Genomic DNA, 13,367 nt, shown 5'->3' with positions numbered 1-13,367 from the left:
AGCTCTGATTCGACCCCTAGCCTGGGAACATCCATACGTCGCCGGTACAGCCCTAAATAGACAACATAAAAAAAAAAAAGAAGAAACCCAATGGCTGGAAAAAAAGCACCTTGAGGCGATACAATTTTCTTTGTATCCCCAATTCTTCACCCACATCAAATTCTTAATCAAATTAGAAAAGTAAAACATATACCCTCAGGATAATCTTGTCTTCTTCCTTGTAAAGTATCAGAAAAAAATGGACTGGGACATTCTCGGTTTAGAAGTAGTGGATGCCACTTTCTATTGGAGACAGGCTTGAAGGATATATAGACTAAGCAGACAATTGAGGGCAGTGAACATCCAGACAGAAAGGGGAGTTCCCGTTGTGGCTCAGTGGAAACGAATCTGACTAGTATCCGTGAGGATGCAGGTTCCATTCCTGGCCTCACTCTGTGGGTTCAGGATCTGGCATTGCTGTGAGCTGCAGTGTAGGTCACAGACACGGCTCAGATCCCGCGTTGCTGTGGCTCTGGTGTAGGCCAGCAGCTGCAGCTGCAATTTGACCTCTAGCCTACGAACCTCCATATGCTGTGGGTGCGGCCCTAAAAAGAAAAAAATTTAAGGCAGAGTTGACTGTGCTGAGACTCAAGAAGACGGCAAATACTTTGATCTGAGCGTAGAATGGTTGCTGGGTAGAATGGTTAAGGAGGATGGGCTGGACCAAAGAGAACGAAGGGCAGGCTCTGCAGTTATATCCGCCTGATGAAACCAAGGAATGCCAGGCCCTTTCAAAATCCTGGTTACCAAGTCCAGCCTCTCTTTGGAACTGGCAGGTAAGTCAAAGTTATTCCACGGAATTCCCGTGTGGTGCAGTGGGTTAAGGATCTGCTGTTTTCACTGCAGTGGCTTGGGTCACTGCTATGGCTCAGGTTCAATCCCTGGCCTGGGAACTTTGCCTCATATTGTGGGCATTGCCAGAAAAAAAGAAAAAAATTAGTCCACAGAGAAAACACTACCCATTCCAAATGGAAGGTTTAAAGTCAAAGGTTATTTCACTCTCAGATAATTCCTGCAGAAGCCAATTGCCATGATCACAGAATTGCCGTGAGTGATAAACTTTTCCATGTACCCCACTGTTTCCATCAGGAGGCCTCCACATATACTGACCACTGTGCGTGCACTGTCACAGCTGTGAAATGGCTGGTGCTAGGGTGACCTGTACTTTTCACTTTGCTCATCAGCTGGAGTGACTCTCACTGAAACACTGGACAAATAAATGAGTTCGGTAAACCAGGAACAAGCTGTAAAACAGACAAATCTCTTATTCTTTCAGTGACCTTCCCCCACAGATGTAAAAAGACATGCTAATGGTGAGTGAACGCTCAAGATGCATTTAGCCAAAGCGCGGGATGTACCTTCTTTATTAACAGCATTCAAGGAAGAGCTTCTGAAATAATGAGGAATAAGCTTGTTATCCACTAAGATATCATTGCCAGAAAACCATTCTAGGTTTCCAAAATACCTCCTCAAATCAAGACAAAGCAATCAGAAATGACTAACCCCAAACAGAATGTAAGTATTCTAAGACCAAGGGTTTTACAGATCCCTGAGCTGGGCTCCATGAGGCACTAAGCTCTAACACTACAGAAAACAACAATAATGTACAATCACCATGGCAACAGTTCCAGTTTGGAGCAGTGGCTAATTCTCCCTCCATTCATTCAACATGATTATCCAGTGTCTACTATGTCTAACAAGACATTCTTCTAGAACATGGGACAGAGCTGAGAATAAAATAAAGTCCTGGGCCTCAGAGGATTTTCATTCTTGTCTAGGGATCAGCAGTCTACAGCTGTCACCTGTTTTCTGTTTTCATAAACAAAGTGTTAGTGGAATGGAGCTTTACCCACTCCTCTACGGAATGTCTATGGCTGCTTTCATGCCGTAACAGCCGGCATGGGTAGTTGCAACACCAATGGTGGCCTCCAAAGCTGAACAGATTTACACAGGCCCTTCACAGAAAAAGTCTGCTGACCTTTGCTCTAGTCCATGTCAACAATTCCTTTGGTTCCCTACCCTACCCTATGCCCTACTCTCATCCCTTGATATCAGTTCCCCACCCTTATTTATTGCTTTACAGCATTTACTTGCAGCAAAGTCCCCCTCACTATCCTGTAAAACCTTTCCAATAAGAATTATGTCAGGGAGTTCCCTTGGTGGCTCATTAGGATAAGGACCCAGTGTTGTCACTGCTGTGGCACAAATCTGATCCCTGGCCCAGGAATTTCCACATGCCTCGGGTGTGGCCAAGAAAGAGAATTATGTCATCTTGCCTTACCTCCTACCCCAACAGCATGGAGCTCAGTGGACTACTGAGTATAGAACACACACAAAGAAACCCAGTGAAAGAAGTCACATCGCATGTATTACTTCTTAGTGGGTAATGGTTAATCCTTAGGTCTCGGTTTATAAAAGAGTTGTCAATGCCACTCTCAGTGCTCAGAGCACGGCCCCTCCCTACCTGCCCTACCCAATCCTGCCCTACCCACACGCACACAAACTTCATTTCCTTCCTCCCCACACCCCCGAACCTCGATTTAGGGTTGAGGACATGCGCGGTATCTCCTAATCCTTCTTCACAGTAGGATGACACAGTGAGGTACTCTAGTCCTAATCCCCCACTAGACTAGACGGTTTCTGAGGACAGAGGGCTTATCTGTGTCATCAGCATCTTGCACAATGTCAAGCACCTAGCAGACATTCAAAATTTGTGGAATAAATGAGTGTCAACATTTCTATAAATGACAAGCACTTCTGAGAAAACCCAAAGAAATGTTTTCAATAAAAACAAGTGTCAAGAAGTAGGAAAAACTTAGGGAAAAACAGGTATAGACTGACCGGAAAGAAAATCTGCATCCCCTACTTGTCACTTCATGTTCAAATATTAATACGACAGTCATTTCTATTAGCCTTCCCCTTCCCTCCTAAGGGGAGGGTGACAGAAGCGGGCAGAGGTGTCGCAATGCCGGCACCTGAGAACACAGGCTGCAAAGGGAGGTGGGAGGAAGAGAAGGCACAGCTGGAGCGACAGAAGACCATTTATGCTGAGGAATAAGAAAACTGATGGAGAAAGTCAAAGACAATGAGAATCAGGTTTTTCACTTTTTTCTCACTTTTTATGACCTTGGAAATGTGGAAAGAAGCTGAGAGTGTTAGAGCTACACTGGAGGACATAGTAATGAGAAGTCACGGGTTTTAATTTGTGTACACAGATAGATATAGAAAGTTCTAGATATACCGAAACACACATACCTTCCCTAGGTCTGTTCTCTGAGAAGCTATAATATCCTAATAGCAATGAACATTCCAAACACACAGATCTTGATTTGTAAAATACGACCCTCCACAAAAAAGAACAAAAGCTGATTCCAGGTCTGACACAGGGTAAGCACACAATCTGAACCTTCTTGCCATGCCAACAAAACATTCAAAGAATGAGAGACTATATCCAAAGAATGAGCTAAAAACGCAAACAAACAAAACTAACCAGAACTACCTTGAAAGTCTCCCACTGACAAAATCAGGACTAGAAGAGCATCAAGGTGGATAATGACCATAAGGTGCAACTGACAAAAGACAAACCCATGGGCCTACACTGGTAGAAATAAATGGGTAAGAATAAGAATCCCATTTCCCTCTGTGGGGAATAAAGAGATGATGAATCAAGTTTTTCCTTTTATTAGAGTACAAACAAGTACATATAGAAGAAATGGGTGAAAATTTTAAAAATCACCTTTTTAACTACCAAATCAGATGGTTACTGCTGTTTCGGGCAGGAGTCATCAATAGGGGTTAGTGCTAGTGGGTTGAAGTTTAATGAGAAAGAGGATTTTTTTTTTTTTTTGAGAAATAGGATTTTGGAATAATGGAATGTTAGAGTATCTCCCTTCATAATATTTATCAATTACAAAGGGGATGATGGTGACATTATACTAAAGAAGGCTGGCAGACCCCAACCTGAGCAGGTAATCAAGGTTAAGGGATGGGACAGAAAAACGATAGCATGGATGAGACTGAAGAGACACAACGTGCTGAGAAGCGTGGCTGAGCAGCGGCCCCCCAGGACCTGCCCCTATGTTCAGGCTGAGGCCACCCCTGGACTGCTCCCGGGCAATGACTGAGTGGTTATATAAGGGAGAGTCCCTGTCTCTAGAAATATTTACTGGAGGAGCATCATATGGGCTCCTGTTGATAATGGAGCATCATATGGGCAGCCTGTTCTCACATGGTCCAGAAAAATATCAACAGCAGTGAGCACATAAAGAAACAAAGTGACGGAGCTCCTGCTATAGCTCAGTGGGTTACAAACCCAACTAGTATCGATGAGGATGGAGGTTCGATTCCTGGCCTCACTCAGTGGGTTAAGGATCTAGCATTGCCATGAGTTTCAACGAAGGTTGCAGATAGGGCTTGGATCCAGTGTGGCTGTGGCTCTGATTTGACCTCTAGCCTGGGAACTTCCATATGCCTCAGTTGCACTCCTAAAAAAATAAACAAATAAATAAGATAAATGAGAGCACCCTTTGCCCATCCTAGACAAACTCAGTTGAAACCAGCAAATAGGAAAAAGAAACACCACTGCCTACACCAGAAATGTGAGTAAGCAAGAAAAACAATCCCTGGCATCCTCTTAATTACTAAAATTTGAAATGATTACAAGATTTGACTGAGTTTTTATGAACCTAGAAATGCGTGTAAGAATGAACTCATCTGTTGCTGAAATGCATACCACTCAACCATAAAAACACTGTAAAGCCTTGAGCAGATGACACCTTTAGTGTTAGCAAGTTAATACGCTACTAGCTTTAAAACGTAAGCAAGACAGGTCGGTGGCTATGGCTTGGATTAGACCCCTAGCCTGGGACCCTCCGTATGCCACGGAAGCAGCCCAAGAAATGGCAAAAAAGACAAAAAGAAAAAAAAAGTAAGCAAGACAAATATACCCTCGAGCAGTAATATATTCAATTTACTCAACCTGCACATATTTCAAATCATTTGCTGACTTCCATTTATCAGCAAAACATCTCAAGTGACCAGCACTTTTCTTCATTATTTGCTCCACAAATAACCTGGCAGCTTTTCAGAAAGGTCAGTCGATGCTAGTCTGGGCATATGCAGCAAAAGATAAAAGCTGTTCACCTCCCATTCCTCTCCTTATTCTCACACTCAGGGGTCCCTCTATCGCCCACGCCACCACCATGTGATGAGTCAGTTGCTGGATGACGGGAAGAAAAATCATAGTTTTGGACGGACTTGACTTCTATAAGACAACCGAGTGTATTACTTTGGGTCCTAAACTCTCTTCCGTCTCTTAGACGTGGGCTAAGCTCCAGTTGTCTTGCATGTACATACACCCAACATCTCATCCAACTGGTTCACTGCTTAGCTCGTTTAGCCAAAAGCAATGAAGAGCGTGCGTCTGTCTACCTGTGCAGACCGGTACCTTGCTTTGCACTAAGCAAAACCTGAGACGCGCACCGCACGACAATGAACCGGTTCCAGTAAAAGTTCATGGACGACGTACTTGATGTTCGTCAGTATTTCCTTCTCAACCGTTTTCCGACAAAAAAGAAAGCCACTCTTCACTTTCACTCGATAGCAGATGTTATGAAAGCTTAACACAGCTCCCCCAGCAGACGTCTTCAGGTCATTGGAGCTGGACCCCGGCAGGCCATTGGTGTTCCTTTTTGACATCGGGACTGAAACTTGGTAACTATTGGAGGACATCTGGAGTGTTTCTGCCTTTCTGTAGAGGGAAAAGCAACAGTAAGTTGACGGTCCAGGTAAATGAGCCTGCAAACAGCAGTTAACAATAAACTTAAAACAAGTTTGTTGAGAGTTCCCGTTGTGGCCCAGTGGAAACAAACCTGACCGCTACCCATGAGGATGTGGGTTCGATCCCTGGCATCAGTGGGGCGGGGATCTGGCCTTGCTGTGGCTGTGGTGTAGGCCAGCAGCTGTAGCACCAATTCGACCCCTAGCCTGGGAACCTCCACGTGCCGCAAAAAAGCAAAACAGAACAAGTCCATTTTGGCACAAACTTCCAGTTATAAAATAAGTAAGTCCTGGGGATATAACGCATAACATGGTGACTACAGCTAATGATACCGTATTATGTATTTGGAAGTTGCTAAGAGAGATCTTAAAAGTGCTCATCATAAAAAGAAAAAAACTAAAAACTGTGACTTTTGTGTGTGGTGGATGTTGACTAGACTTACTGTGGCGAACATTTCACAACATACAAAATCATTTTGGGGCAGAGCCTCCCTGTCTGCCCGCTTGCATTTCTTACAAGCATCCTATGTTAATAAATCTATGTCTCGCCTATCACTTTGGCTCTCCCTAAATTCCTTCTGCGCGGAGACATGAAGAACCTGGACCTCAGTGAGACCAGACACCAGGACAGAAAGAGATATATGATGAATTTTGCCAGCTCTTCATTTGAGAGAGCAACGAAAGAAGACAGAAAACATATTAGTGCTTCAAGAAGCCATAGCAGGAGTTCCCGTCGTGGCTCAGTGGTTAGCGAGTCTGACTAGGAACCATGAGGTTGCGGGTGTGATCCCTGGCCTTGCTCAGTGGGTTAAGGATCCGGCGTTGCTGTGAGGTGTGGTGTAGGTTGCAAACACGGCTCGGATCCCGAGTTGCTGTGGCTCTGGTTGTAGGCCAGCGGCTACAGCTCCGATTCAACCCCTAGCCTGGGAACCTCCATATGCTGCAGGAGCAGCCCAAGAAAATGGCAGAAAGACAAAGAAGAAGAAGAAGAAGCCATAGCTTCTGGCAGATGTTGCAAGAATGAATGAGCTCATTGACCTTTTTTTCTTTTTCTTTTTTGGAGACTTGTGTCAACTTTTGAGTGGTTTCCAATTGCACAATGAGCATCTGGACAGTTCTGACATCTTTATTACATTCTCTGAATTCTTAAAATGTTACCATTTTGTTCGAAGATGATTTCTTTCAAGATTAAAACAATTATTGAACTGCTCCAAAACTAAAATAAAATCATTATGTTATATACCTGAAATAACACAATGTTATATGCCAATTATATCTCAATTTAAAAAAAAATTTAAACAGACATCAAAAAATTTTAATGTAAAATGCCACATTAGTCATTTTTATACTGATTATATGTTTAAGTAAAAATATTATGGATATATTGGATCCAATGAACTAACTTAAGAAAACTTTTAGAAGTTCCCAAAATGTGGCTCAGTGGGTTAAGAACCCCACAGAGCATCCGTGAGAATGCGGGTTTGATTCCTGGCCTCCCTCCCTGGGTTGAGGATCTGGCCTTGCCCCAAGCCGAAGTGTAGGTTACTGACGGGGCTGGGATCTGGTGCTGTAGCTGTGCCATAGGCTCTCAGCTGCAGCTCTGATTCAACCTCTAGCCTGGGAACTTTCATATGCCACAGGTTTAGTTGTAAAAAAAAAAAAAAATTAAACAAGTCCATTTAAAACTGCAATGAAATAAACAGCTGCACTTCCAATGAACAGGCCGTGTTGCAGCAATAACAACAACCCTGGAACTTTTATTAGGGAGGCAGACACAACTCTGAATACATAAACTCCAATCAGATGGCAACAGAACATTGCATAATAGGGATGTTTACCTCTTAAATATAAAACTACTTAAAACTCATGAAGCAGGTGGAGTCAGATCTGACTTGAAAAGTATATTATGATACAACTCAAGATCACGGACAGACCAGGTAATCACGATGACCCCGTTTTTGTTTGCATCTATGACAGAGTTATTACAAAAAGGGACTTGGCCAGGCAGTCAGAGACAAGAGAGATTTCTTTGAATTTAAACTCTAGCCTTTTTTTTTTTTTTTGGTCTTTTTAGGGCCGCACCCTAGGCACATGGAGGTTCCCAGGCTAGGGGCTAATCAGACCTACAGCTGCTGGTCCACATCACAGCCACAGCATCTCGGGATCTGAGCCGTGTCTTCAACCTACACCACAGCTCATGGCAACGCCGGATCCTTAACCCACTGGAGCAAGGCCAGGGATCAAACCTGCAACCTCATGGATCCTGGTCAGGTTTGTTTCCATTGTGCCACAATGGGAACTCCCAAGAATCTTTTTTTTTTTTTTTAAATCCACAGATGAGTTTACTAGCAGTTTAAACAGATTAGGAAAGAATTAGTGAACTGAAACTACTATGTAGAGAACATCCAGATTGAAGAGTGTATGAAAATTATCACCATGGAAAAGAAACAAAAACAGTCCAGACTGAAAAGATTGGAAAAAAAATTGGCTTTTTTTAAACTACATAAAAGAGCTAAGAAACACAGGAAGCGTGATGAAAAAGGTCTGGCATACGTGTAAGTGGAGACCTGGGAGGGAGAAAAAAATGGAGCAGAATCAATATTTGAACAAATACCATTCCAAAACTGACAACAGTATCAAGCCACCGAATGAAGAAGCTCCAGGAACACCTAAACAGGACACAACACGAAAGCTACACCTGAGTGTATCAGAGTAGAAGTGCCCCAAACCAAAATAACTTATAATTGATTCTGTACCCCCAAACTTCTCTAGTATTATCGCATTTGAAACACTATTCAATTTTGGAAACTGCAAAAGCAGAAAACCTCTTAGAAAGTGGCACCCAGGAAGTTAAAAGAGCTTAGTTTTAATCTGTGAACATGAAGAATGATATTGAAATCCTACTCTCTTAGAGCAGTAAGAGAGAAGGCTCAAGGAACAAGTCATCCAGAGGCCTGATACTTTGACCTATGGAGCTTCCAGGCCAAGGATCAGATCTGAGCAGCTGTTGAGACCTACCCTGCAGCAGCAGCTGCAGCAGCAACACTGGATCCTTTCTTTTTTCTTTCTTTCTTTCTTTTTTTTTTTCCCCCCCGGTCTTTTTGCCTTTTCTAGGACCGCTCCCACGGCATATAGAGGTTCCCAGGCTAGGGGTCTAATCGGAACTGTAGCCGCCGACCTACGCCACAGCCACAGCAACATGGAATCCGAGCCGCGTCTGCGACCTACACCACAGCTCACAGCAATGCCGGATCCGGAACCCACTGAGCAAGGCCAGGGATCGAACCCACAAACTCATGGTTCCTAGTCAGATTCGTTAACCACTGCACCACGACGGGAACTCCAACACTGGATCCTTTAACCCACTGCGCCCAGCTGGGGATCGAACCTGCAGATTGAACCTGCATCCAGGTGCTGCAGAGACGCTGCTGATCCACTTCACCACCACAGGGATGCCTTGACTTTCTTAACTAAGCCAGCTTCCGTGTCTTCAAAGGCCAAACTCTGCTAGCCTGACCCGAGCAATCACTTCTCCTGCTGTGACTCCCTTTTGATACTGAGCCACTGAGGACACTTCCTAACCCTCCCCAAGGCTCATGAGGAGACTCGAATATGACACTGCTTGAATTGAAACAGGTCATTGGCTCAAGACAGACATCTATACAGACTTTGGGGGTATTTTCTGCTAAATATAAGGCACTCATTGGAATTAAAGTAGCCAAGAAAGATCATCCATGCCCACCCCTCCATCCATCCAAGACAGAGGGCTAAAACTCATAAACACAACCACGTTTTTAGAAACGTGCCACTGAGTAATTCTGAAATCCCACTCTCTTACAGCAGTGAGAGACGAGGTTCAAGGGACAAGTCATCCAGAGGCCCGACACCTTGACATACATGGTTTCCAGGCCAAGGATCAGATCTGTCACATTGCCTTCACCGTGACAGGATTTCAGTCTGTAATTCACACTGTAATTGTAATTCAATTGCTAGGAGGTGCTTGATTCCTGCCTAGAATTCTAATACTCTTGCTCAGAGAGACAGCAGGGCCTTAGAAGTTCATGTATCACAAAATCAAGAGGCTGAACAGGCACAACGAAGGTACACCACCCAGGTGAAGAACCACAAACTTTGTTTCATACCCGAGAAAACAAACTTATTTCTAACACCACTACGGAACAATAAATTACTACAAGATCAAAGAAAAGCCATATAGTAATGACTACAAAATGAAGAAAATACATCTCAGCACCCTGTTCACCTCAAAGCACTCAGCCTCTCCTTAAGACCACATCCTGGGTTTAGATGAGTCACTAAAGTAATCACCTCCAAGTAAATATTAATCTTGACCTAAGGTCAGAAGCTTTCTGCCCACTCAGGTTGCTTCAATTAGATTAGCATTATCTTTTTATATTACAAAACAACAACAACAACAACAACAAAACACCCAAACCACATCTAAATTCCTTCATAAGGAAAATCAACTTTCCACCTTGTGGCTGCTTCCCTGCTTCCAGAGCATCTGCTAGGTCACCTTCCGCGTCCTAGAACCATTTCAAAACCCTTTAGTCCTTTGATAAAAGAAGCATCCACATCATTACACAACTCACCTGCACTCTGTCCACTCTGTTAACTGGCCTGATTATCTTTTCACCAGCTGCAATACTCTTTCTGAACATGACTGAGGGGCTTGAACAATGAGATTCTTTCCCGCTTTCCAGCTGTTCTGCCTCTGTCACCTTTCGTCTCGTTGCTTTCTAACCAGTAAGGCCACATTTTTACTTTTTTGAAACGTTTGAACAATCTTCTTTCATAGATGCTGGTTATCTATCATAAGAATGATAACCTGCATTTAAAAATACTTTTGGGAGTTCCTGCCATGGCGCAGTGGTTAACGAATCCAACCAAGAACCATGAGGTGGCGGGTTTGATCCCTGGCCTCGCTCAGTGGGTCAAGGATCCGGCGTTGCCGTGAGCTGTGGTGTAGGTCACAGACGCGGCTCGGATCCCGTGTTGCTGTGGCTCTGGCGTAGGCCAGCGTCTACAGCTCCGACTGGACCCCTAGCCTGGGAACCTCCATATGCCGTGGGTGCCGCCCTAGAAAAGGCAAAAAGAAAAAAATAAAATAAAAAATAAAAATACCACTTTTGGAGTTCCCATTATGGCTCACTGGAACCCATCCTGACTAGGATCCAAGAAGATTTGGGTTTGATCCCTGGCCCCACTCGGTGGGTTAAGGATCCAGCGTTGCCATGAGCTGTGGTGTAGGTTGCATCTGGTGCTACTATGACTGTGGCATAAGCCGGCAGCTGTAGCTCCAATTGGATGCCTAGCCTGGGAACTTCCATATGCCTTGGGTGCAGCCGTGAAAAGAATAAATAAATAAATAAACAAACCACTTTTAGGAGTTCCCTGGTGGCCTAGCAGTAAGGACCTGGTGTTGTCATTGCTGTGCTTGGATCACTGTTGTAGTACGGGTTTCAATCCCTGGCCTGGAAACTTCTGCAAAAAACAATAAACCCAAAAAACACCACTTTTTTCTATTTCACTCTTTACCGTGCCTTAATCTGAGAGTCTACTATAAACGGAGTACATAGTACAATGAAAACTGCATGTAGGTAATAAAAGCACAGGAGTCAATTCCAAAGTCCTCAGCCAGGGACCTGTCCACAGCTGTAGGTACTGCAGCTGTTGGCAGAAGCCAGAGCCGCCCCAGGTCTAGAGTCTGGGCCTTGCTCTTCCGTTTTTTTCTCCAGGGCTAATAGAGCAGAGGGAGAGTCCGCCCTGCCTTGTGGCCCTGCCTTGTGGCCGTGAGGACGTGCAGTATAAGTGCATACGTCCTTCAGCTATTTCCTGTGATGCCAAGAGATCGCAATCCTGACAGGGAGTCAGGGTTCACAGGTCATGTCAGGCTTAAAAAGATCACTTCCGCTTGAGGGTGGGGGCATGGAGCAGAGCAGGGAGACCACCTGGAGGCTACTGTAATGTAAGAGCCAAGACGGGCTCCCTGTCTTCCTCCCAGCCTGCGACGGTGAACACAAGGCAAGCGCTCAGAAACTGCGAAGCAGACAACAGTACCTGGTTTCTAAGGAAGAGTGTATTCAGATCAATACTTGAGGCCAAGAACACCGCCGTCTGCAGCCCTCTCCTTTACCCGTAAGAAGGCAGGGCTAGGACGGTGCGGAAGGCCCAGGGCTCCAGCAGGCAGAAGACACCTTATTCCCACAGCAAGGTCACAGCCAGCAGAGGTTTTTCTAAGGATTCTCTGCGGTTTGACCACCTCCACCCACCCCACACCACCCCCAACCCCCGCAACCCCATCCAATCAGGGAAAAACAAGGGCAAGTATAGCGAGTCCAGCTTCAGGCCCAGGAAAAGTCACTGACATTTGCACCCACTGCACAATGATCTTTACACGCAGCACGCTCAAGAGGAAACTTCGAGAGGAGGAATGTTACCTGCCATTCCAGTAAACAAAGACTGCTGCCTATCATTCCAGTAAACAGGGATGGAGCCATCACCCCCTGCAGCCACAGCCCCACCCCCCAGGCCGAGGGGGAGCATACAGAAACGGGAGGCTTTCTGTGCTCCAGGTACCGGCCCCAGAGAGTTAGGATGCGTATCTAAGGAATAACGTTCAATGAGCCCAGATTCTTGCATCTTCTCCTATAGAGAAAAGCTCTAAAATCATTAACTGGAGGGGTCTGTTTTTGTGACGAGCAGTCATCTTTGATGTTCAACTACATTTTTTTTAACAAAAGCTCCCCTATACCCTGACTCCTCCCCTAACTCTTTGGAGCGGTTCCTCAGAGCGATCTGGGAGGCTGTCTCCCGGCTTAGGTCCTCAGTAAGGTCCCCAAATAAAATTGAACTTGCAGCTTTCAGGTTGTGTGTTTTCCTTCAGCCCACCGTTCTGGACATCAACAAAGGGACCCAGAGCCAACGTCTGTCCTCACTTGAACTCTACCAGGATCTGGAGCCATGGTACCAGCAGGGTCCCCTTGGGTCCCACTGCCTCCACAGAGGGTCCGGAAGAATTCAGCTGCATCTCTTCTGGTCTTGGATTTCCCGTTATTGGCTGATGATCCTAAGTTTTATTTGGTAGTGGGTAACGTCCTCACTGGAGGTGGAGGTTTTCCTTGAACTTAGTTTCTAGAAGCCGTACCTGGGTCACCCAGATGAACAACACTGGGAAGATTCTGCTCAGGAGAAAACCACTGGTGTGGAATCCTTCAAATTAGAGAAGCTTCTAAATTGGTAAATTTTTAGAGAGGTCTCATTATAAACAGGTATTTTATTTGTACCTATGAAAAGACCAAAGTAGAAGGTGGATACAAAAAAATATAACAGCTAAATTTATTTAGAACTCCCTTAGTTTAAAATAAATAAACAATAGCAACAAAAATGGTTTGGGACGCTGCATTTGTAGTCTCAGTTTCCCCTCAGTAGGTCTTAGAGATGCTAATAAAAACATTAGTTCATGAGTTCCCTTGCGGTGCAGTGGGTTAAGGATCCTGCACTGTCGCTCTGCGGCTCAGGTCGCTGCTGTG

The 13,367-nt window shown here is 44.8% G+C and overlaps 1 protein-coding gene across 1 annotated transcript in view; it reads right to left on the bottom strand.

Annotated features, from left to right (window-relative positions):
• The window catches only part of LOC125137308 (broad substrate specificity ATP-binding cassette transporter ABCG2-like), a 61,052-nt gene that overhangs the window by 32,688 nt on the left and 14,997 nt on the right, over positions 1-13,367 (bottom strand). The window contains 1 exon segment of the mRNA XM_047797954.1: positions 5,567-5,788. Coding sequence (XP_047653910.1) covers positions 5,567-5,769 — 203 coding nt within the window. The 5' untranslated portion in view covers positions 5,770-5,788.

The sequence above is a fragment of the Phacochoerus africanus genome, chromosome 10 (genome assembly GCF_016906955.1).
Source record: "Phacochoerus africanus isolate WHEZ1 chromosome 10, ROS_Pafr_v1, whole genome shotgun sequence".
In the NCBI taxonomy this organism is placed as follows: domain Eukaryota; kingdom Metazoa; phylum Chordata; class Mammalia; order Artiodactyla; family Suidae; genus Phacochoerus; species Phacochoerus africanus.
The sequence above is the reverse complement of the archived record's forward strand: the minus strand, read 5'-3'. Positions and strand labels throughout refer to the sequence as shown.